This window comes from Pollachius pollachius (assembly GCF_949987615.1).
Source record: "Pollachius pollachius genome assembly, chromosome: 17".
Taxonomy (NCBI): domain Eukaryota; kingdom Metazoa; phylum Chordata; class Actinopteri; order Gadiformes; family Gadidae; genus Pollachius; species Pollachius pollachius.
The window spans coordinates 1008447-1032500 of NC_136950.1; the positions used below are offsets into that span (position 1 = coordinate 1008447).

The 24054-nt window shown below is 49.5% G+C and overlaps 2 protein-coding genes across 2 annotated transcripts in view; one reads left to right on the forward strand and one right to left on the reverse strand.

The window, feature by feature from the left end:
• Positions 1–21337, reverse strand: part of map3k22 (mitogen-activated protein kinase kinase kinase 22) — a 39291-nt gene extending 17954 nt beyond the window's left edge. The window contains exons 1-8 of the mRNA XM_079754951.1: positions 21203–21337; positions 20361–20405; positions 13598–13707; positions 10080–10117; positions 5773–5872; positions 4407–4508; positions 3485–3599; positions 1619–1752 (exon numbers count right to left, since the gene is read on the reverse strand). Of these exons, the coding sequence (XP_079611077.1) occupies positions 1619–1752; positions 3485–3599; positions 4407–4508; positions 5773–5872; positions 10080–10117; positions 13598–13707; positions 20361–20405; positions 21203–21221 (663 nt within the window). The 5' untranslated portion in view covers positions 21222–21337. The remainder of the gene's footprint in view (positions 1–1618; positions 1753–3484; positions 3600–4406; positions 4509–5772; positions 5873–10079; positions 10118–13597; positions 13708–20360; positions 20406–21202) is intronic.
• A 1189-nt stretch (positions 21338–22526) lies between these two features.
• Positions 22527–24054, forward strand: part of acaa1 (acetyl-CoA acyltransferase 1) — a gene marked incomplete at its 5' end in the record, with an annotated part of 5513 nt that continues 3985 nt past the window's right edge. The window contains one exon of the mRNA XM_079754568.1: positions 22527–22643. Coding sequence (XP_079610694.1) covers positions 22527–22643 — 117 coding nt within the window. The remainder of the gene's footprint in view (positions 22644–24054) is intronic.

The window sequence follows — 24054 nt, forward strand, 5'->3', positions numbered from 1 at the left end:
CGTCAGTACGGAGCTGGTTTTGGTACGTCTACGTCAGTAGGGAGCTGGTTTTGGTACGTCTACGTCAGTAGGGAGCTGGTTTTGGTACGTCAACGTCAGTAGGGAGCTGGTTTTGGTACATCTAAGTCAGTAGGGAGCTGGTTTTGGTACGTCTACGTCAGTAGGGAGCTGGTTTTGGTACGTCTACGTCAGTAGGGATCTGGTTTTGGTAAGTCTACGTCAGTACGGAGCTGGTTTTGGTACGTCTACGTCAGTAGGGAGCTGGTATTGTGACGTCTAAGTCAGTATGGAGCTGGTCCTCATTGTAACGTCTACTTCAATAGGGAGCTGGTTTTGGTACGTCTACGTCAGTAGGGAGCTGGTATTGTTACGTCTAAGTCAGTACGGAGCTGGTTTTGGTACGTCTACGTCAGTAGGGAGCTGGTATTGTTACGTCTAAGTCAGTACGGAGCTGGTTTTGGTACGTCTACGTCAGTAGGGAGCTGGTTTTGGTACGTCTACGTCAGTAGGGAGCTGGTTTTGGTACGTCTAAGTCAGTAGGGAGCTGGTATTGTTACGTCTACGTCAGTACGGAGCTGGTTTTGGTACGTCTACGTCAGTAGGGAGCTGGTATTGTTACGTCTAAGTCAGTAGGGAGCTGGTCCTCATTGTAACGTCTACTTCAATAGGGAGCTGGTATTGTTACGTCTACGTCAGTACGGAGCTGGGTTTGGTACGTCTACGTCAGTAGGGAGCTGTTTTTGGTACGTCTACGTCAGTAGGGAGCTGGTTTTGGTACGTCTAAGTCAGTACGGAGCTGGTATTGGTACGTCTACGTCAGTAGGGAGCTGGTTTTGGTACGTCTACGTCAGTAGGGAGCTGGTTTTGGTACGTCTAAGTCAGTAGGGAGCTGGTTTTGGTACGTCTACGTCAGTACAGAGCTGGTTTTGGTACGTCTAAGTCAGTAGGGAGCTGGTTTTGGTACGTCTACGTCAGTAGGGAGTTGGTTTTGGTACGTCTACGTCAGTACGGAGCTGGTATTGTTACGTCTAAGTCAGTAGGGAGCTGGTCCTCATTGTACCTTCTACTTCAATAGGGAGCTGGTTTTGGTACGTCTACGTCAGTAGGGAGCTGGTTTTGGTACGTCTAAGTCTGCAGGGAGCTGGTATTGTTACGTCTACGTCAGTACGGAGCTGGTTTTGCTACGTCTACGTCAGTACGGAGCTGGTATTGGTACGTCTACGTCAGTACGGAGCTGGTTTTGGTACGTCTACGTCAGTAGGGAGCTGGTTTTGGTACGTCTAAGTCTGCAGGGAGCTGGTATTGTTACGTCTACGTCAGTACGGAGCTGGTTTTGCTACGTCTACGTCAGTACGGAGCTGGTATTGGTACGTCTACGTCAGTACGGAGCTGGTTTTGGTACGTCTACGTCAGTAGGGAGCTGGTTTTGGTACGTCTAAGTCTGCAGGGAGCTGGTATTGTTACGTCTACGTCAGTACGGAGCTGGTTTTGCTACGTCTACGTCAGTACGGAGCTGGTATTGGTACGTCTACGTCAGTACGGAGCTGGTTTTGGTACGTCTACGTCAGTACGGAGCTGGTTCTGGTACGTCAGAACGCCGCTGGTACCCGGCCCTTACGTTCTGCTCCAGGCTCTCGGGGATGAACTCCCCCTCGCTGTGGATGCTGGTGCAGGAGCCTTGCCGGGCGATTTGCTGCTGCTCCTCCGGAACGCTGCCCGGCGGGGGGGAGGAGCGGCCCGTGTGCAGGGAGCCTACCATGGGTGGAGGAGGAGGAGGAAGGATAGGTGGGGAAAGAGATAATGGCAGGATGAGAGAAACAAGAAGAGGAGCTCCAGAGATGGAGCAGAGGAGGAGAGCAGAGCCCGGGGTCGTTCAGGTACTCAAGGGTCAGTTCACCAAACTCTGGGCTGTGCCCCGTCATCGTAGTAGCTAGGTTCCTCTACGGACCTCCTGCCTGTTGGGAGTCATTACACCAGGACGGCCTTCCATCGCTCCAAAGACAACAGTAACCCCGAGGCAAAGGGACCGAAGAAAACCCAGAGGCATGCTGGGACACTGACAACGATCAGGGTTTGGCCCTCATCTAATTAGTGTATTTGCTTATTAAAGGATCCCCATTAGCTGAAGTAAGCGCTCTCCATCCCTCCTCCTCTCTTCCCCCTCCTCCCCTCCATCTCTGCGTTCCTTCCTCCCCTCCATCCCTCCTCCCTTTCTGCTCCTTCCTTCCTTCCATCCCTCCTCTCCCCCCCCCCTCCCTCTCTCCGCTCCTTCCTCCCCTCCATCTCTCCTCCTCTCTCCACCCCCTCCCTCCCTCCCTCTCTGCGTTCCTTCCTCCCCTCCATCTCTCCTCCTCTCTCCACCCCCTCCCTCCCTCCCTCTCTGCTTTCCTCCTCCCCTCCATCTCTCCTCCTCTCTCCACCCCCTCCCTCCCTCCCTCCCTCTCTGCTTTCCTTCCTCCCCTCCATCTCTCCTCCTCTCTCCACCCCCTCCCTCCCTCCCTCTCTGCGTTCCTTCCTCCCTTCCATCCCTCCTCTCTCTCCCCCCTCCCTCCCTCCCTCTCAGCGTTCCTTCCTCCCTTCCATCCCTCCTCTCTCTCCCCCCTCCCTCCCTCCCTCTCAGCGTTCCTTCCTCCCTTCCATCCCTCCCTCTCTCTCTAACTGACTGGCTTCTTGATTGACGGAGAAGGGGATTCTATCCTTCTGTTTTCTCTTCATCCTTCCACCACGCCGGGGCTCACACGGCCAGACAACGCATTACGGTAGACGTATCCACCCAAGGTCTAGGCAGCGTATTACAACACCACCAGCTCCAAGTGAATTCAACGCACAGCATGGCTTCATGGGCGGCTATATGCCCTTCATTATCTGAGACGTTTCACATAATTTCATCATTCCTTCGTCAGTCTGGCTGCTGATGATATGTGATTATAACTGACACACAAACATGAAGTTCAAATGTCCTTCAATCTTCCAAGCTTTGCTCCCAGATGAACCCAAACCAACCTTCCTGAGCCTGGTATAAGGTTCTCCAACAACACCCATCTGGTGTGTTCCTGGTCCTGCTCTGTGGCGCTCAATCCTGGGTAATGATTGATAGAGTGGGGCCCCCTGGGGTGGCAAGTCAATGATCTCCCCACAGACCGGAACGGCCTGCACAAGGTTAACTCCAAAATCTGTCTCCCAGCGTCTGTGTGGAGGTCTGTGCCTTAACTCTCTGTCTCCCAGCGTGACCGGAGGTCTGTGCCTTAACTCTCTGTCTCCCAGCGTGACACAGCACCCTGTGAACAAATACTCCATGCGTGCAACGATGAGCCAAGCTCCATTACATAGATGACTTTAGTCAGGACTCTAAATGGCTCATTCACATCTTCTTGCATTTGGATCGACCAATAGGGATTGATTCGGTGTGATTAATCTCTCATTGTGCATAGCGGTGTGTGTGTGTGTGTGTGTGTGTGTGGGTGGGTGGGGTCACCTGACTCACCTGTGGAGTGTTTGCGCACCCTCTCTCCTCCCTTGAGCAGGGAGCCCTTCAGGTCGCCCAAAGACCGGGAAGATCTCATCTCACTCTGCTTGTCCCTGGTGGTCACCTGTAGGTACTGCAGGAGGAGCAGGAGGTGGAGGGGAGGAGCAGAGGAGGGGAGGAGAGGAGAAGACGAGGGGAGGAGAGGGGAAGATGGGAGGAGGAGAGGAGGGGAGAGGAGAGGAAAAGAGGAGGGGAGGACGAGAGGACCGCATAACGTCATTAACACGGTTACAATATTGATATCACGACAGTCCAGGCCTGAGGCCAAGAGGTCAAGGTGCTGTAATCAGGCTGGTGGGCTTCACTACACCTTGATGAGCTCTCAGTGGGGGCCTCTTGGCCTCAGCCAACCCCTCGTGGCCTAGATCAGGGTGACCCAGCTGGTTTGGAACTAGGGTACTTCAGCTGCTGTTGGGGACTAAACATGTTTTTTAAAGTAGTGCATATTTAAAGAGTTGGTTTGAGTCTTTAACTTTCCACTGTTTCTCTCTGGCAAATACACAATACTCATACACATAGTACACCCAGTACCATCTCATCTGGGGTACAGGCACCGGCTGTGGTCAGTCTACAGGTACTGGTCTACGGTGACGGGTCTATGGGAACTGGTCTATTGTCTATGGGTAGTGGTCTTTGGGTACTGGTCTATGGGAAGTGGTCTATGGTTAATAGTCTACGGGTAGTGGTCTATGGTTAATAGTCTACGGGTAGTGGTCTATGGTTAGTAGTCTACGGGTAGTGGTCTATGGTTAATAGTCTACGGGTAGTGGTCTATGGTTAGTAGTCTACGGGTAGTGGTCTATGGTTAATAGTCTACGGGTAGTGGTCTATGGTTCATAGTCTATAGCCTCTGATCCTGCCCTAGGGGTTGTGGACTCACATGGTTGTTCTTGGGGGTCTTTAGCAGCACCCGCAGCAGACCGTTGACCCCCAGGAGCACGGCCCGGTCCAGCTCCTCCTGCGTCTTCAGAGGCAGCAGCATCTGATTGGACCAAACATATCACATGACTGAAGTAGCGCTCCGAACCCACGAGGCACTGTGTCCCCATGTTGGACCATGTTGTCCCCATGTTGGCCATGTTGTCCCCATGTTGGCCATGTTGTCCCCATGTTGTCCCCATGTTTGACCATGTTGTCCCCATGTTGGACCATGTTGTCCCCATGTTGGCCATGTTGTCCCCATGTTGTCCCCATGTTGGACCATGTTGTCCCCATGTTGTCCCCATGTTGGACCATGTTGTCCCCATGTTGGACCATGTTGTCCCCATGTTGTCCCCATGTTGGACCATGTTGTCCCCATGTTGGACCATGTTGCCCCCATGTTGGACCATGTTGGACCATGTTGGGACCATGTTGTCCCCATGTTGGACCATGTTGTCCTCATGTTGTCCCCATGTTGGACCATGTTGTCCCCATGTTGTCCCCATGTTGTCCCCATGTTGTCCCCATGTTGGACCATGTTTTCCCCATGTTGTCCCCATGTTGTCCCCATGTTGGAACATGTTGGACCATGTTGTCCCCATGTTGGACCATGTTGTCCCCATGTTGGACCATGTTGTCCCCATGTTGTCCCCATGTTGTCCCCATGTTGGACCATGTTTTCCCCATGTTGTCCCCATGTTGGACCATGTTGTCCCCATGTTGTCCCCATGTTGGACCATGTTGTCCCCATGTTGGACCATGTTGTCCCCATGTTGTCCCCATGTTGTCCCCATGTTGGACCATGTTTTCCCCATGTTGTCCCCATGTTGGACCATGTTGTCCCCATGTTGTCCCCATGTTGGACCATGTTGTCCCCATGTTGGACCATGTTGTCCCCATGTTGTACCCATGTTGGACCATGTTGGACCATGTTGTCCCCATGTTGTCCCCATGTTGGAACATGTTGGACCATGTTGTCCCCATGTTGGACCATGTTGTCCCCATGTTGTCCCCATGTTGGACCATGTTGTCCCCATGTTGGACCACAGGTCAGTATGATAAATGGGATTCAGGGGATGGGATTCAGGTAACAGGGGTCATGCACTTAGAAATACCCGTATAATATATACATACATATATAGTAATTTAACAACCAAATTTAATTAAATATTGTAGGGTATGTTTTCCTTCCTAAAAGAAATGTTTAATGTCCCTGATTCTGGTGTCTGCACGTTCTCTCCAGTCTGTGTGTTTGGATTGAGACTTCCATTGAAGAGGCGTAAGATAGGACCACACTTTGGCTTAGCGGCGTCAGGGAGACTGACCTCTCTGTCCAGGTAGAACATGTCCATCTTCTGGTCAAAGGCCTCAGTCACCTTCTGGACCAGCTCCTTAATGAGCAGGGGCCTCTGGAACGGGATGATGCTGAGGAACACCAGGGTCCGCAGGGTTAAAGGTCGAACAAACTCACAAAGCATCATGTGAAACAGGAGGCGAACGATGACAACCCCAAAGGTCAGGGTTCAATCCATTGTTACCACTTCAATGACCAGAACTTCTTAACACACCACTTCCCAGCAGACCTCCAGGAGTGACTACAGGCCGTTTAAAGGAGCCTGGAGTCAAGGAATCAAGCACCCAGATGGGGAAGGTTCATTATTCAACTCAGCGAAGAAGAAGGAGATGAACGTGTACAGACAGAGAGAGAGACAGAGAGACAGAGACAGAGACAGAGAGAGAGGGAGGGAGAGAGAGAGAGAGACAGAGACAGAGAGAGAGGGAGGGAGAGAGAGAGACAGAGACAGAGACAGAGAGAGAGGGAGGGAGGGAGAGAGACAGAGACAGAGAGAGAGGGAGGGAGAGAGAGAGACAGAGACAGAGACAGAGAGAGAGGGAGGGAGAGAGAGAGACAGAGACAGAGAGAGAGGGAGGGAGAGAGAGACAGAGACAGAGAGAGAGGGAGCGAGAGACAGTGACAGAGACAGAGACAGAGAGAGAGGGAGGGAGAGAGAGACAGAGACAGAGAGAGAGGGAGCGAGAGACAGAGACAGTGACAGAGACAGAGATAGAGAGAGAGGGAGGGAGAGAGAGAGACAGAGACAGAGAGAGAGGGAGGGAGAGAGAGACAGAGACAGAGAGAGAGGGAGCGAGAGACAGACAGTGACAGAGACAGAGATAGAGAGCGGTGCATTCTTATGCTTAATGTCCGTCTGATGCAAAGATTATCAGCAAATTTTGCAGACACAAAATCTACTGAATGTATACTATAAGTATGTGTATGTGTGTGTGCCTGTGTTGCTTGTATGTTTGTGTTTCTAAGTTAGAGTAGTGTGAGTGTGTGACCCATGTGTGCCAGCATGTTTGTGTCCCTAAGTTTGGAAAGCGTTTGCCTGCATACGTGCGTGTTCACAAAAAGTGTTTATGTGGAATTGAATTGCACAATGAGTGTGTGTGTGTGCGCGTGTGCGTGAGCGTGTGTGTGTGTGCGTCTGGTGTGTGTGTGTGTGTGTGTTCTGAATCAGCACATGTATGGACCACAGTTTGGACAGCGATGGGCCCCTCGGGGAAACAGAGGGGAAACTTCCTGAGAGGAAAGACAGAGAGAGCGAGAGACCAAGGGGGAGAGAGAGGGAGAGAATCTGGAACAGCAGCATCATCAGCAGGAAGTCGTCTCTCCCCCAGAATGACAGAGAGGGGGGGAGACAAGCATGGAGAGAGTGGGAGAGGGAGAGAGAAACAAGCACTGAGAGAGTGGGAGAAACAAGAATGGAGAGTGGGAGAGACAAGAATGGAGAGAGTGGGAGAGGGAGGGAGAGACATGCATGGAGAGAGTGGGAGAGACAAGCACGGGGAGAGTGGGAGAGACAAGCATGAAGAGAGTGGGAAAAACAAGCATGGAGAGAGTGGAAGAGGGGGGAGAGACAACAGAAGGGAGATAGTGAGGGGAAGGGATGGATGGTACAGAGCTGGATCTCTCGCCAGCCTTAGTCTCGTCTCTCTGCTCATCTGAATCCATCCTCCTCATCTCCCCCTGTCTCTCTCTCTACTCTCACTGTAGATTAATCTTCATCTCGTTCTCTCTCTCTCTCTCTCCGCCTTTGTCTCGCTCCTCCTCTCTCCAACTCAATCTCTCTCTCTGCCTCTCTCTCTACCGCGCCCCCTTCTCTTGCTATGTGTTTCGCTCTCTCCCAACTCTCTCTCTGGCTGAGATTTTTTGTGTGTGCTCCCCTCCGCTATCTCCTCCCAGCATCCTGATAAAGACTGTTTTCGTCCCTTCATTTCCTCATCAGAGGCCAGACGCCTGCTATCTTAATGACTGCTCATTGGTGCTTCATGTGATGGGATGCATTCTGGGAAGGCAGGGGGGGTGGGGGCGTGAGATGAGATAAAACCCAGTGCCGCTCCATCTAGTGTTTACCCCTTGATGAGGGGCCCGGATGGGGGGAGGACCGCTCCAAACGTTTCGATTTAAGCTTTTTTACTTTCTCAGTGCTACACATGCACTCACTCACACACAAACATACACAGGGGAAGAGGCAGAATCCTGTTTCCTGCCTCCAACCTTTACTGCCTGCCAATGAAAAGAAGAGAGCTCGTCCAATCAAACCTCAGCGTGGACCGAATGCAGCTGACAGACCGCTCGTCCCGCCTGGGAGACGTGTGTCACCGAAGCGTTGGGACAAAAATGGCTTTCAGTCTTCAGTCAGTCTTAGGTCTGTCTTAGGTCTCTCTTAGGTCTGCCTTCAGCCAGTCTAAGGCCTGCCTTCAGCCAGTCTTAGGTCTGTCTTCAGCCAGTCTTAGGTCTGTCTTCAGTGAGTCTTAGGTCTGTCTTAGGTCTGTCGTCAGTCAGTCTTAGGTCAGTCTTAGGTCTGTCTTCAGCCAGTCTTAGGTCTGCCTTCAGCCAGTCTTAGGTCTGCCTTCAGTCAGTCTTAGGCCTGTCTTTGGTCAGTCTCTGGTCTGTCTTAGGTTTGTCTTCAGTCAGTCTTAGGTCTGTCTTCAGTTAATCTTTGGTCTGTCTTAGGTGTGTCTTCAGTCAGTCTTAGGCCTGTCTTAGGCCTATCTTAGGTCTGTCTTCAGGCAGTCTTAGGCCTGTCTTTGGTCAGTCTTCTGTCAGTATTTGGTCTGTCTTAGGTCTGTCTTCATTCAGTATTTGGTCTGTCTTAGGTCTGTCTTCAGTCAGTCTTAGGTGTGTTAGCATTGCACATGCCCCGCGAAACCAAGAAGGAACGGTAAAAGCAAAGGTAGTGATGGAGGAACAAGTTCATCTCCACTCCTAACATTAGAGACAGAGATATATATTGAGGGAGAGAGAGAGAAAGAGAACATTAGAGACAGAGATATTTATCGAGGGAAAGAGAGAGAGAGAGAGAGAGAGAGAGAGAGAGAGAGAGAGAGAGAACATTAGAGACAGAGATATTTATCGAGGGAATGAGAGAGAGAGAGAGACCGACAGTGGGGGAGAAAGAGAGACATAGAGAGAACATTAGAGACAGAGATATCTATCGAGGGAGAGAGAGAGAGAGAGACACCGACCGAGGGGGAGAAAGAGAGAGAAGGAGAAGGGGAAGGGAGAGAAAGTGGGAGAAGGTAGGGTTATGCATGGAGTTTCAGAAGGAGAGGTGAAAATAACCAAGAAACAGGAACATGACAATGATAGTCATAGCCACAGCAGTGGCCAATTAAGCCAGGGAAACAGAGGAGGGTCTCTCTCTCTCTCTCTCTCTCTCTCTCTCTCTCTCTCTCTCTCTCTCTCTCTCTCTCTCTCTCTCTCTCTCTCTCTCTCTCTCTCTCTCTCCTAGCCCATCTCGCTTTCCTGTGAGCCTGCCCCAGGTGAGCTCTGTGTCACCAACAGAAACTTGATTCAGATAATCAGTTCACATGTGAGAGCTAGGCATGTTCCAGGGCTTTTTGTTCTTCTGATGTTCTCAGAAAGTGACTTTTCATTTTCACAAGCTTGAGCACATAGTTGAGCCCTCGGACAAATGGAGACAGATGGCTGGAGTCAGAGAGCATTGAAGCGGCAGCATCGTGGAAACTGCTGCAGATTTACGGCTGCTGGAATTGTGTTCCAAAGGTCAAGCTAACTTTTTACTCTTTGACAAACGTCTCAAACTGCAGGAGTAGAAACTGCTGTCTTGGATGTTAAAAAAGGGAATTATATTTGGCGTCCTGGAAAGGGAAATGTTATCTGATAGCGTTTAATACGGAGCACAGATCCATGTGTCCTCCTGTCTGAGTGGAAGTCCTCACTCCTCCTATAGCTGAACCAGTGAACCAGAAACACACTGGAGTCATAGAAGGGGAAACCGAGTGGACACAAACAACCTTTAAAGGTTTAAACAGGCTGGAGACATTGATCACCATTAACATCCATACAAGGAGCTTCAGTACCACACACACACAGAATGAAGCCACTGTTGAGAGGATGACCCCCAGCATCAACAGTGAAGGTTGTGTTTTCTCCCTCCCTCTCTCTCATTATTTGTTTATAACTGACCACCGGGAAATTCCTCTGCCTCCATGGCCCATTGGTCTCCGTCCACTGTCCCCATAAAGCCCTGGAAACCGCAGTAAAGCCCCCGTACATCCCCCCAGAGCAGAGGAGAACAAACAAGGAGACCATCCAACCTACCGTTTTTCTCTCTCATGCTCCAGCTTCACTCGTAGGTCCTGTGGAAAGAGAAGAGACACGGAGCAGGGTTAGGACGGAAGGACACGCACGCACGCACGCACGCACCAGCAGGACGTCGTTGGTCCGTTGTCTCATCATGAGGCTGAGATGTAGAATACTTTGACATAATGTGAACATGGGGTCCGTGCACTAAGAAACGCCACAGCTCATAGTTCATATTTAAAACACTGAACAGAAAGGACAAGATAGCAAATGTTAACTAACTTTAGTTAATGCAGTAATAAGCATTAACTAACAATGAACTACCTGTTAACTTATGTATCTTGTACTAATGGTGTTTGTGTTTACTGTTTGTGTTGGTAACCCTAAAACTATTTAATATTTATAAATGAACACCTTAGTTAACATGAACATTTTCTATCATTTTCTATCAATGACAATGTCGCACTACTGCACATGCAAACCAGCCTTGTCAGGAGAAACTGGGGCTAGACCAGAGCCACAGTATATATCAAATATACACCATAGTGTGTATCAAAGTCTGTGTACATCTTTATGATGCTATACCAGAATACACCATAGTGTCTATCAAAGTCTACATCTGAGAGATGCCTCAGATGATCTCTCAACCAACCAGAGTCTTTACTAACACTGCTGGCTATACTTCTGCCACTTGCATAGACCACATTTACACAAGTATTCCTCAATGCTGCACTAACCAGTGTCTTTAGCGGTGGATTTTAGTGACCATAATATTATAGCAATTATCAGAAAAACAAAAAATCCTAAATGTAAGGTCAATAAAGTACATAATAGTCCTGAACCTACATAATAGTCCTGACATTTTTTTGGAAGATATGGGTGATATTTACTGGACTATTGTGTATGCTGCTGAGCAGCCTGAGGGCTCCTTACATATATTTATGGAAAGCTTCATGAACATTGTTGATAAGCATGCCCCTATATGAAAGGGTATTGTAAAAACTAGACCAGCTCCATGGCTGAATGAGACTCTAAAGCACTTCATGAAGGAAAGAGATGAAGCCAAATTTACATTAGTAAAGTCTGGATTAGTGGAGGACAGATTCATGTAATGTAAACTAAGATACCAGGTTACAAAACTGAATAGATCAATGCAAAAATATTATTACATGCAAAGAATAAATGATGTAAAGAAAGATGGTAAAGAGCTCTTGAAAACCCTGAATGAAATAATGGGGATAAGGACAGCTGGCCGGGCTCCCTTTGTGGAATCAGAAGGTATGTTTCTGACCAAAACATCTGATATAGCAAATTCTTTTTATAATCCTGCATAAATAAGGTCTATGCACTAAGGCAGAATATGGACAATACTGATACTGATTATATAAAGTTCATATCAAATAATCTGATGTTTGATAAGAGTTTAACTTTTCAGTTTAATAGTGTGGATGAGCGGGAAGTAAGGAAGTTGTTGAAGTTCCTGCCTGAACACAGCTCAGTGGGTACTGACATGCTGGACAGTAAAGTACTTGGCATGGCAGCTGACTATGTTTATGGTGCGATATGTCATATATTAATTGTATGCTTAATGAAAGGGGTTTATCCCACTATCTGGAAAAAGGATAAAATGATTCCCTTACCTAAAGATGGCAAACTAGCACTCACTTGGAAGAAGAGTAGACCTATCACTATTCTCCCAGTTCTCAGTAAACTGATGGAGACAATAGTCTACTCACAAATACAGGAATACTTTGACTGTAACGGTTTGAGCACAGCTTTTCAACATGCTTACAGACATAACCATTCAACTTTTTCCGCCATACAGTAATGACAGATGACTGGCTCAAGGAAATGGTTAACTCAAAGATGACTGGTGCAGTATTACTTGATATCAGTGCAGCATTCAATGTCATAGATCACAATCTGCTCATCGGTAAACTAGAATGCTATGGATTTAGTCCAACCACCACCCTATTTATGAAGAGTTATCTAACAAATAGGATACAACAGGTTTATTACACTGGCAGTGAACTGGACAATGTTTTATCAGCTGAGTTAAATAAGGTTTTTGATTGGATAAAACTAAATAAGTTGGCCCTGAACATCTCGAAACCCAAATTAATTATCTTGGGATCGAGTCATAAACTGTCATCTAAACCAAAAATAAGTTTGAACTTGTATGGGGAACCTATAGAACAGATAGAAAAAGTAAAATTAGCGGGCACATAGTGTGTATCAAACTCTGTGTACATCTACGGTGTACTCTGGTGTAGCATCATATTGATGTACACCATAATGTGTATTTAGGTCTGTGTACATCTTATGCTATTCAAGAATACACCATAGTGTGTATTAAAGTCTGTGTACATCTATATGATGCTATTCCAGAAGGAACCATAGTGTGTATCAAAATCTGTGTACATCTGTCTGATGCTATACCAGGATGCTGCTATGGGGTCGGCTTAGCTCAGGTGGTAGAGCAGTTGTCTTGTAACCGAAAGGTTGCTAGTTCGATCCCCAGCCCAGAGTGTTGATGTGTCCCTGAGCAAGACCCTTAACCCTCACTGCTCCTGACGAGCTGCATGGTTGACTATGCCGTCGGTGTGTCAATGTGTGTATTAACAGATGTAAGTCTGCTAAATTCCGTAATTGTAATACAGGTTATCATATTTTCATGTCTGCCCATGCCTTGTGTAGTATATCAATGTATGTAGCCATGACAATGGGGAACTGTTTGTAGAGTAGGGTTCTGATCTATATCTACGTCTATCACCATGACAACAAAGTTACTTGTCTGTAGAGCGAGGTCTGCTATATAAATGTATTACCTTTTTGAAGAGCAGGGTTCTGCTCTATATACATGTATTACCTGATTATACAGGCTCTGCTCTATATACATGTATTACCTGTTTATACAGGCTCTGCTCTATATTCATGTATTACCTGTTTATACAGGCTCTTCTCTATATACATGTACTACCTGTTTATACAGGTTCTACTCTATATTCATGTATTACCTGTTTATACAGGCTCTGCTCTATATTCATGTATTACCTGTTTATACAGGCTCTGCTCTATATTCATGTATTACCTGTTTATACAGGCTCTGCTCTATATTCATGTATTACCTGTTTATACAGGCTCTGCTCTATATACATGTATTACCTGTTTATACAGGCTCTGCTCTATATACATGTATTACCTGTTTATACAGGCTCTGCTCTATATACATGTATTACCTGTTTATACAGGTTCTACTCTATATTCATGTATTACCTGTTTATACAGGCTCTGCTCTATATTCATGTATTACCTGTTTATACAGGCTTTGCTCTATATTCATGTATTATCTGTTTATACAGGCTCTGCTCTATATTCATGTATTACCTGTTTATACAGGCTTTGCTCTATATTCATGTATTACCTGTTTATACAGGCTCTGCTCTATATTCATGTATTACCTGTTTGTACAGCGGGATCTGCTCTATAAATGTATTACCTGTTTGTACAGCGGGTCTGCTCTATAAATGCATTACCTGTTTGTAGAGCAGGGCTCTGGTCTTGGGCTTGTTGCTGTTGTGCTGGGCGTAGCAGCGACCCAGAGCTGCCAGGTCCTGCATGATGGAGTTAAGAGCCTCTTCGTCATCTGAGGAACACACGCACACGCACACACCCACACACTGTTATCATCAGGATTATTACTTAATCCCCTCGCAATAGTTGCCCTCAATATGGAAAAATACCTTTGTGATCCATATTTTAATTTTTTGTTGTTTTAAAAACATTGCAGGATTTGTTTCAAATCTACAGTGTAAACTGTGTATAATGCGTGGCATATTCTTAGACGATAATTGACAGGCAATAGAAGATAATACAAGATCTTTAAGAGACAGTGAGAGAGAGGCTGAGAGAGAGGCAGAGAGAGAGAGAGAGAGAGAGAGAGAGAGAGAGAACAAGAAAAAGAGTCAGTCATGCATTCCAGCTTTTCAGTGGTATTTTGAGATGAGGTAACACCTGCTTCGACTACATCCTGCTATGATGTCATGTTGTGCTGACAGATGCCCTATCCTCCATCCAGCGGGGACATCTCCATGATATCACCAAATATGCGGAGAGAACAAGAGGTTTCCAGAGTCACGTGACTCTTCAGATGCGTCCGAAGCGTTTAAAGAGGAGACAGGTGTTCTACTGTTTGTCCCACTCCCTTCTCCTGGGGGACAGAAAGCCCACCGCTACTCGAGGCAGGAGGCTAATCCGGAGTAGGGGACAACGGGGAGTGTGTGTTGGGGTGATATATACGTGTGTGTGTGTGTGTGTGTGTGTGTGTGTGTGTGTGTGTGCTTGCGTGTGTTTGTGTATGTGTACGTGTATAGGAGTTGTGTTTGTTTTAATGTATGTATATAGCTGTTTGTGTGTGTGTAGGTGTGTAGGGGTTATGTGTGTGCGTGTGTGTGTGTGTGTGTGTGTAGGTGTATAGGGGTTATGTGTGTGTGTTTGTGTGTGTATAGGGGTTGTGTGTGTGTTTGTGTGTATGTTTGTGTGTGGGCGTATAGGTGTTGTCTGTGTGTGCATGTGTGTGTGTATAGGGGTTGTGTGTGTGTGTAGGGGTTGTGTGTGTGTATCTATAGGGGTTGTGTGTGTGTGTGTGTGTATAGGGGTTGTGTGTGTGTGTGTGTGTGTGTGTGTGTGTGTGTGTATAGGGGTTGTGTGTGTGTGTGTGTGTGTGTATGTACAGGGGTTGTGTGTGTGTGTGTGTGTGTGTGTGTGTGTTTGCGTGTGTTTGTGTGTGTGTACGTGTATAGGAGTTGTGTTTGTTTTAATGTATGTATATAGCTGTTTGTGTGTGTGTAGGTGTGTAGGGGTTATGTGTGTGTGTTTGTGTGTGTATAGGGGTTGTGTGTGTGTGTGTTTGTGTGTATGTATGTTTGTGTGTGGGCATATAGGTGTTGTGTCTGTGTGTGTATGTGTGTGTGTATAGGGGTTGTGTGTGTGTGTGTGTGTGTGTGTGTGTAGGGGTTGTGTGTGTGTGTGTATGTATCTATAGGGGTTGTGTGTGTGTGTGTGTGTGTGTGTATAGGGGTTGTGTGTGTGTGTGTGTGTGTAGGGGTTGTGTGTGTGTGTGTATGTATCTATAGGGGTTGTGTGTGTGTGTGTGTGTATAGGGGTTGTGTGTGTGTGTGTGTGTGTGTGTGTGTGTGTGTGTGTGTGTGTGTGTGTGTGTGTGTGTGTGTGTGTGTGTGTGTGTGTGTGTGTGTGTGCGCGTGCGTGTGTCCCACCACGCGATCATTACACTCAAAGGGAATGGGCGGAAAATATCAACACAGCGACTCTGAGAAAATAGATGTTGGGATTAAATTTGCTTTCCGTTGATCATAAGAGGACAGCTTTACTTTTATCCCAACTAAAGAGAGATTTACACGTTTAGAGGAAACTCAGCCCAGCTGGACCGCAGCCATCGCTGTGTTGGAAATAAATAACCTGGTCTACTTGGTCCAAAAGGTTAGCCTTTTGGATTATGACAGCTTTAAAGATTCATGGACTGCAGAGGCCAAGGTGAGGGCGGAGCAGGAAACACATGCTGCACCCTCTCACCCCTTCACCATCTCTCTCCCTCCCTCCATTCCTTCCTTCTCCCTCTCTATTCATCCTTCTTTCTCTCTGTCCGATCATTCTCTCCATCTCCCCCTCTCTGTCGTCCCCCTTTCTCTCCCTCCCCTTATATTGTTCAAACTCTCTCTCTCCCACATATACACTATATCGTGTACTGTCTCTCTGTAATGTGTACACACACATGTACACAGACACACAGACAAACTTGTATACAAAGCCATGTACACACACGTGTACACACAAACATGCACTCTTCCTTGTCCCTGGTTGATAAGAGCAGCAATCATGCAGATGAGCCTGTCAGACATTGCCATATGTAGCGCCTCTAATGGGTCCAATTATCAGACTGCTGTGATTACAATGTGGAGGAGAGGCCGTTGACCCTGAACTCCATAGAGACGCACACACACACAGCGTTTGTGTCTGCACTCTGAGGCTGAGGCAGACAGACCGCATTAGGACTCACTCTCCTTACGCTTTAGGATTGTCTGTTTGTGAATGTGTGTGTGCCTGCATATACCTGTAGCAGACAACGTTGGGATCGAAGTTCAACCCAACAATTTATCCTCCATTCTGCAATTCTCTCTGACCCCCTCTCGCTGACCCCTCCTGACCCCTGCTGACCCCTCCTGACCCCTGCTGACCCCTGCTGACCCCTGCTGACCCCTGCTGACCCCTCCTGACCCCTGCTGACCCCTCCTGACCCCTGCTGACCCCTCCTGACCCCTGCTGACCCCTCCTGACCCCTGCTGACCCCTCCTGACCCCTGCTGACCCCTGCTGACCCCTGCTGACCCCTGCTGACCCCTCCTGACCCCTGCTGACCCCTCCTGACCCCTGCCTACCCCCCAGCCAGACGCTCCTGAACACTCACTGAACGTGGCTTTGGATTAACGCGTTTGCTAAAGGGCTCTTTAGTAAATGATCTCTTTTAAAATATAAGCAATATTTAAAACAGCATATATAGAAGAGCGTATATAGAAGAATATATACAGAAGAGCATACATAGAAGAGCGTATATAGAAGGGTGTAGATGGAAGAAAACATAGAATAGCATACATACAAGGGCGTATATAGAAGGGTGTAGATGGAAGAATACATAGAAGAGCATACATAGAGAGCGTATATAGAAGAGCCTGTCTAGTGGCGGTAGATGGCCGCACCCAGTAATAGGAGAGGAAGGTAAACAGATTAGCAGCAGTCTGTATCACTATCAGATAATGGCGATGCAAAGCCAACAGGTCTGGGCAGCACTGCTGGCCGCTGGTTCCCCGCCTCCCTCGAGCAACAGCTGCTGCATGATGTGAGGACGTGTGCGACTCTACCGCAATATCTCTGAACCGAATGGTGCTACTTCACTCATCTGGTCTCTGTGCTCCTCCGATAAGATAAACCGATGAGCCGAAGAGGAATCACTCTGACGTCAGCACAAACACAACACACATCAGAAGTCAAGCCTATCTGCGTTCACATCAGCGCAGAAGGGGCGTGGCCTGTGGAGTTAAGGGGCGTGGCCTGTGGAGTTAAGGGGCGTGGCCTGTGGAGTGAAGCCTGTCAGCTCTGAGCCTCAGCAGGCTGGACGGAGGTGAGGAGCAGTGAGGAGGAGTGAGGAGCAGTGAGGAGCAGTGAGGAGGATGAGGAGGAGTGAGGAGGATGAGGAGCAGTTAGGAGCAGTGAGGAGGAGTGAGGAGGATGAGGAGGAGTGAGGAGGATGAGGAGGAGTGAGGAGGAGTGAGGAGCGTTGAGAAGGAGTGAGGAGTAGTGAGGAGCAGTGAGGAGCAGTGAGGAGCGTTGAGGAGCAGTGAGGAGGAGTGAGGAGGAGTGAGGAGTAGTGAGGAGCAGTGAGGAGCAGTGAGGAGCGTTGAGGAGCAGTGAGGAGGAGTGAGGAGTAGTGAGGAGCAGTGAGGAGCAGTGAGGAGCGTTGAGAAGGAGTGAGGAGGATGAGGAGCAGTGAGGAGCGTTGAGGAGCAGTGAGGAGGAGTGAGGAGCGTTGAGGAGCAGTGAGGAGCAGTGAGGAGGAGTGAGGAGCGGTGAGGAGCAGTGAGGAGCAGTGAGGAGGAGTGAGGAGCAGTGAGGAGCAGTGAGGAGCAGTGAGGAGGAGTGAGGAGGATGAGGAGCAGTGAGGAGCGGTGAGGAGGAGTGAGGAGCAGTGAGGAGCGTTGAGGAGCAGTGAGGAGGAGTGAGGAGGAGTGAGGAGCAGTGAGGAGCAGTGAGGAGCAGTGAGGAGCGTTGAGGAGCAGTGAGGAGCGTTGAGGAGCAGTGAGGAGGAGTGAGGAGCAGTGAGGAGCGGTGAGGAGGAGTGAGGAGCAGTGAGGAGCGGTGAGGAGCAGTGAGGAGGAGTGAGGAGGAGTGAGGGGGAGTGAGGAGGAGTGAGGAGCAGGGAGGAGCGGTGAGGAGCAGTGAGGAGCAGTGAGGAGGAGTGAGGAGGATGAGGAGCAGTGAGGAGCGGTGAGGAGGAGTGAGGAGCAGTGAGGAGCGGTACGAGGGGTACGAGGCCTCAGAGCCTAGATGTCCTTGGTTACTGGCAAGATAACACATAACATCCTATTACTGTCTCCAACTAATGGGGTTTGGACCATAAGTAGCTGCCTTACGTGTCTATTCTGAACTGACCTATGCATCCATACAGTCCGTATAGACCAGGACAGCTAACACCACACTGGCCAAGGCCCAACACACCTGTAGGACACACCTTGTGCATTCAAGGTAAGGCAGGCTTCAAAAACCTACTTATGTATCTTTCCTGGGGAGGGACCAGAGGGCAGATGGGAGACAGGAGGACCAGGTAAGGACCAGAGGGCAGATGGGAGGACCAGGTAAGGACCAGAGGGCAGATGGGAGGGGCCAGAGGGCAGTTGGGAGGGGCCAGAGGGCAGATGGGAGACAGGAGGACCAGGTGAGGACCAGAAGGGAGACAGGAGGACCAGGTGAGGACCAGAGGGGAGACAGGAAGACCAGGTGAGGACCAGAGGGGAGACAGGAGGACCAGGTGAGGACCAGAGGGGAGACAGGAGGACCAGGTGAGGACCAGAGGGGAGACAGGAGGACCAGGTGAGGACCAGAGGGGAGACAGGAGGACCAGGTGAGGACCAGAGGGGAGACAGGAGGACCAGGTGAGGACCAGAGGGGAGACAGGAAGACCAGGTGAGGACCAGAGGGGAGACAGGAGGACCAGGTGAGGACCAGAGGGGAGACAGGAGGACCAGGTGAGGACCAGAGGGGAGACAGGAGGACCAGGTGAGGACCAGAGGGGAGACAGGAGGACCAGGTGAGGACCAGAGGGGAGACAGGAGGACCAGGTGAGGACCAGAGGGCTGTCCAAGTTGACAGCTCCAGCCGGTCTGACCTTACCTTTGTGTTGTGTTCATAAAAGTATATTTAATAAGGGTTAATTCCTCCAAGATCCCGTTCTGGATCACCTAGCGAGCCCGAATGTGTCTTATGTGTGTGTCCTATGTGTGTGTGTCTTATGTGCATGTGTGTCCTATGCGTGAGTGTCTTATGTGCATGTGTGTCCTATGTGTGTGTGTCTTATTTGCATTTGTGTCCTATGTGCTTGCAGGCCCCAGACAGGACAGGGTTGCGCTACACTGAGGTCACCTCTCTGTAACGCTGCCATTGTCCCCGCCTTGCCTCAGTCCTTCTGTGAATGTCAAAACAAAATCACAAAGCCTCCGTCTCCAATGCGTTGCTCCGCGTTGCATCATGCGTTGCATCTGATTAGCAGGGGCCAACCAGAGAAGGCCGTTTCACTGAGGCCAGAAGACACAAATGAGAATGTACTATAAGCAAAAGGAGAAGTGTTTTGGGTGACGGAGGGCGGTCGTGTTTTGCCCTAAAAGGCAGAAGTACAACACTAGTGCGAGTTCCAGAACCGAGCTGAAACTCTGAAATGGGCGGGGTTACAGAACGGCCGATGTTTCCAGGGAAATGAGGAAGGCGATGGTTGTCACGCTCCAAGCTTATGAGCAAAAACCGCAAGAGCTCAGACTGTGGTTGGATATAATCACCAGCAGCTAGCTGAGGTTTATAAAGGCTCGGCCTGGGCGTTGCTATAGTGTGTTTGAGTGAAGAGTGCTGATCATGCTGTGTGTTAAGTTGCTGGTTTGCAAGCAGGTAGTGCCAACTCAGGTTGAACAATGTCGATTTCAGGGTTAGAGTGTGTATGTTTGACTGCTTTAGCTGGTGCCTTGCCTTGCTAGCAACAGAACCCGGGCCCTCACACCTAGCAACAGAACCCGGGCCCTCACACCTAGCAACAGAACCCGGGCCTCATATCTAGCCTAGGTCCTCCTGAGGCTGAGTCTCGTCAGGCCTTACAGGGGGTCAGTCTAGGTCATAAGGCAGCCCCAGCTCTCGCCAGACCCCTTGTTTGATGTGTTTAGGAGGAGGGGTTTCTAACTGCTACGCTTGTTATCTTCAGATACAAAGCCGTCCCATTGAGGAAATGTCTGATATGTAATCCCCAAAAGTTAGTTTCGGAATTAAAGACTTCACCATAAATAAGGGCCCTTGTTTGAGCGTGAAAGGAGCTGTGCTGGGCTTACCTTGAAAGCCTTTCCCTGGAAATTCTCAAGTATCTCTAGAGAACCTGCTCCTGATCTCCATATGAGTGGTACAGCCTTTATGTCATGAGATCGGGTCAATCAAGCTATGTTTACAGTGAGAGAGGGAGAGAGAGAGGGGGTACCTTGTGTATTCCTGTGCTGCCCAGGTCCAGTCTGGAGGCCTTCATCTGTAACCCGAGTCCAGAGTGAAACCACCGGAAACCACACCAGGGAGCAGTTTGAATAATAACGTTCTTTTTTTCTTTTGGTTTGTCAAGTAAATAAATGACAACAATAAAGACATGCAGGATCAAGTACGTACATGCAGGGACACACACACACACACACACACACACACACACACACACACACACTATGTGGGTCAACTAGTGTGTGTTTGTGTTAGTGCTCAAGGTTGAAATTGGTGAATATCAATAGATAAGCTGTTTCGTAATGACCTGAATGATTTTAATTCAGGAATATCAGCGTAGTATCTATTCCACATCTTTATTACGCAAAACCCCCACTAGAGACATTAACGTATCAAGAAATAACAAAACAACTTGCTACAAACCACACCATCTGGTGACTCTAGAACTGTTAATGTCTCCATCAACACATTTCCTCTCTCTCCCTCCCTCTCTCTCTCTCTCTCCCTCCGTCTCTCCCTCCCTCTCTTTGACACACATTTATTTTTCTCACACTTGAAAGCTGTGCCTGCATAGTGTTCCTGCTAGAGGAAGTGTGTATGTTTGTCAGTGTATGTGTATGTGTGTGTGTGTGTGTGTGTGTCTTTGCGTGTGTGTGTGTGTGTGTGTGTGTTAGACAGGGTATTTTAAAGAGGTAAAAAGTTGGAAATATACAGATATACAAATGTGTGTGCGTGTGAGTGAGAGTGTGTGTGTGAGTGAGAGAGTGTGTGTGTGTGTGTGAGTGAGAGTGTGTGTGAGTGAGAGAGTATGTGTGCGTGTGTCCCGTTACTTACCCATGTTTACTGTCATCATCAGGAAGTGGTTCTGTTGGACCGGAGCACAGAGCTCAGCTCCTCCTGGTTAAGTCTTCAGCCTGAGACACAGAGAGTACAAAACAGAACCATTCATAACTCTCCTCCTATTCCAAAATGGACGCCCAAAACTGGTCACACAGCTATGTCACGCAGAAACCATCCCAGGAATGTCTGCTCCTCTGTGAACTACTAAGGGCGCAGGTACGACCATGAATGGTTAACCACATACCTGACTTCTAACCTGCCTCTTCGCTGAGCTGCACTCTTAGGAAAGATCACCAGCCCTGACTATTGCATAAGCACGTGTGTGTTCTTGAGTAAATAGAACAAAAGGTGTGTGTCTCAGCGCACAGCAACAGGTAAACACTGTAGGCACGAGGAAGTCAGGAAGAGACAGCCTCCTGCGTGCCTGAACCAGAGCGACGGGTGAATAGCGATGTCCACACAGCAGTAAGAAGCCAGCGAGCCGCAAGCAGCTGGTCAACCTCGTTGTGAGTCTCTTTACGCCGATGAAAACTGATTACCTTTTCTATTTGGCTGTCAGCTTGTCACTTTGGCTGTCGGCGTTTGGCCCACCGCCGTCCCATGACGGCCTACCTGTAGATCCAGCTCCCGCGCTGCTCTGTACTGCCCTGTAGCGGCGAGCCCATGACAGAGAGGCTCTTTAAAACCCATAACATCTACCTCCCTAATGAACATGGACGGGTCTGATTCCCCAGCAGTGCGCCGATACCTGCATTCCTGGGTGTTCACTGGCTATTTTGATGGCTGCTGTATTGCACACCTGCCCTTTATTACACATGTTTATTGAAAATGTATATTATACTGTTACCTCCTTCATGAACGCCCTATTGCACTTCTGCTGGGATGCTAAAGTGCATTTCCCAGGCACCCGGACCAAAACAGTGGAGTTGATGCTAGCGTTGTCTGGCTAACTACAATAGATCTCTGGATCTTATTCGGACCTCAATCCATTGAATCCATGTTCATTGGATTGGAGGGTTCCCACTGGCTGGAGCAGGGGTGAGGACGATAGAGATCAGGAGGGAGACAGACTGAGCCAAAGGCCGAGCCGCTCACCACAGAAGAAGAGGACCAAGACAAGAGCAGCCGACCGCCGAGCAGACGGCCGTGCACAGTGCTTGGCTGAGAGAGTACATACACGCCGGCAGACACACAAGTACACACACACACCCTCTCCCTTTCTCTCCCACACACACAACCCCTCTCTCTCACACGCACACTCTGAAAGCCACACTCAGATCCACAGACCCGGGCCTGTCTGGCAGCCAGCTCACCAGAGATGCCCATCTGTCTAGCCTCTCCTCGGCCGAGCGTGGAGCCAGGTGGCCGGCGCTCACTGACGGCCGGCCCAGAGCACCCCACCGTCCCCGGCTTTGAGGCGGGCCCCCAGGGGAGGGTCTGCTAACGACCACGCTGCTGCTATCTCCTACCTCTGTGGGGACGTTTCCTCACAGAGGAAGAGAGCGCCGATCAGAGGGCCCCCCCCAGGGGGGGTGTGATGGGAGAAAGACACTCAGGGGGATGCTACCTCTGAGCTGAGCTACACATGCGAACGCTAGCACTTCAAGAATTCACCACCGAACACTGAACTCTGTTTCATGTTTCCATACGGAATCCCTACAAGCCTCATGAAAGCCTGCCGCTTGTTGGTCTGCGTGGATGATGGACAACAGGAAACTGAGGAGGGAATGTCTGCGGTACGCTGCACAGGAGGGAGAGAGACGGACGGAGAGACGGAGGGAGGGAGACGGAGGGAGAGAGACGGAGGGAGAGGGAGGGACGGGAGGGAGAGAGGGAGAGAGAGGGAGGGACGGAAGGGAGGGAGACGGAGGGAGAGGGAGGGACGGGAGGGAGGGAGACGGAGGAAGAGAGACAGAGGGAGAGGGAGACGGAGGGAGAGAGACAGAGGGAGAGGGAGGGACGGGAGGGAGAGAGACGAAGGGAGAGAGACAGAGGGAGAGGGAGGGACGGGAGGGAGAGAGGGAGAGGGAGGGACGGGAGGGAGAGAGACGAAGGGAGAGAGACAGAGGGAGAGGGAGGGACGGGAGGGAGAGAGACGAAGGGAGAGAGACAGAGGGAGAGGGAGGGACGGGAGGGAGAGAGACGAAGGGAGAGAGACAGAGGGAGAGGGAGGGACGGGAGGGAGAGAGACGAAGGGAGAGAGACAGAGGGAGAGAGAGGGACGGGAGGGAGAGAGACAGAGAGAGAGGGAGGGACGGAAGGGAGGGAGACGGAGGGAGAGGGACAGAGGGAGAGGGAGGGACGGGAGGGAGAGAGACAGAGGGAGAGACGGACGGAGAGGGGCCAAGGGGTACAAGAGGTGCACACACACACAAAACACACACAGACATACATAAAGACACACACCAACACACACACACACACACACACACTTCCTGCTTTGTTATTTGGTATTTTACTAAGGAAACTGTTGGTGGAGGAGGAGGGTGGGGGGGACTTTCAGGGTAATTCCCCTTCTTCTGTGGCCAGGCAGGAGGAGGAGGAGGAGGAGGAGGAGGAGGAGGAGGAGGAGGAGGAGGAAGTGCCCAAGTAAGGATTGTGACCACATGTCTGACATCATCGCTGCAGAGACCAAGAGAGAAAGCCTTCACTTGGCTGCCCTCACTGGAAGAACATTTCACAACAAGGACTTTCCATCCCCTCCCCATAATCATCATCATCATCATCATCATCATCAGGGCAGACCCAATACAGCAGCCAACAGAGGCCTTCTGACCAATCAAGGCTCCAAATACAAGACTGGGAAATGTCCGGGTAGACATCCCCAACGTACTGCAGTGTGTGTT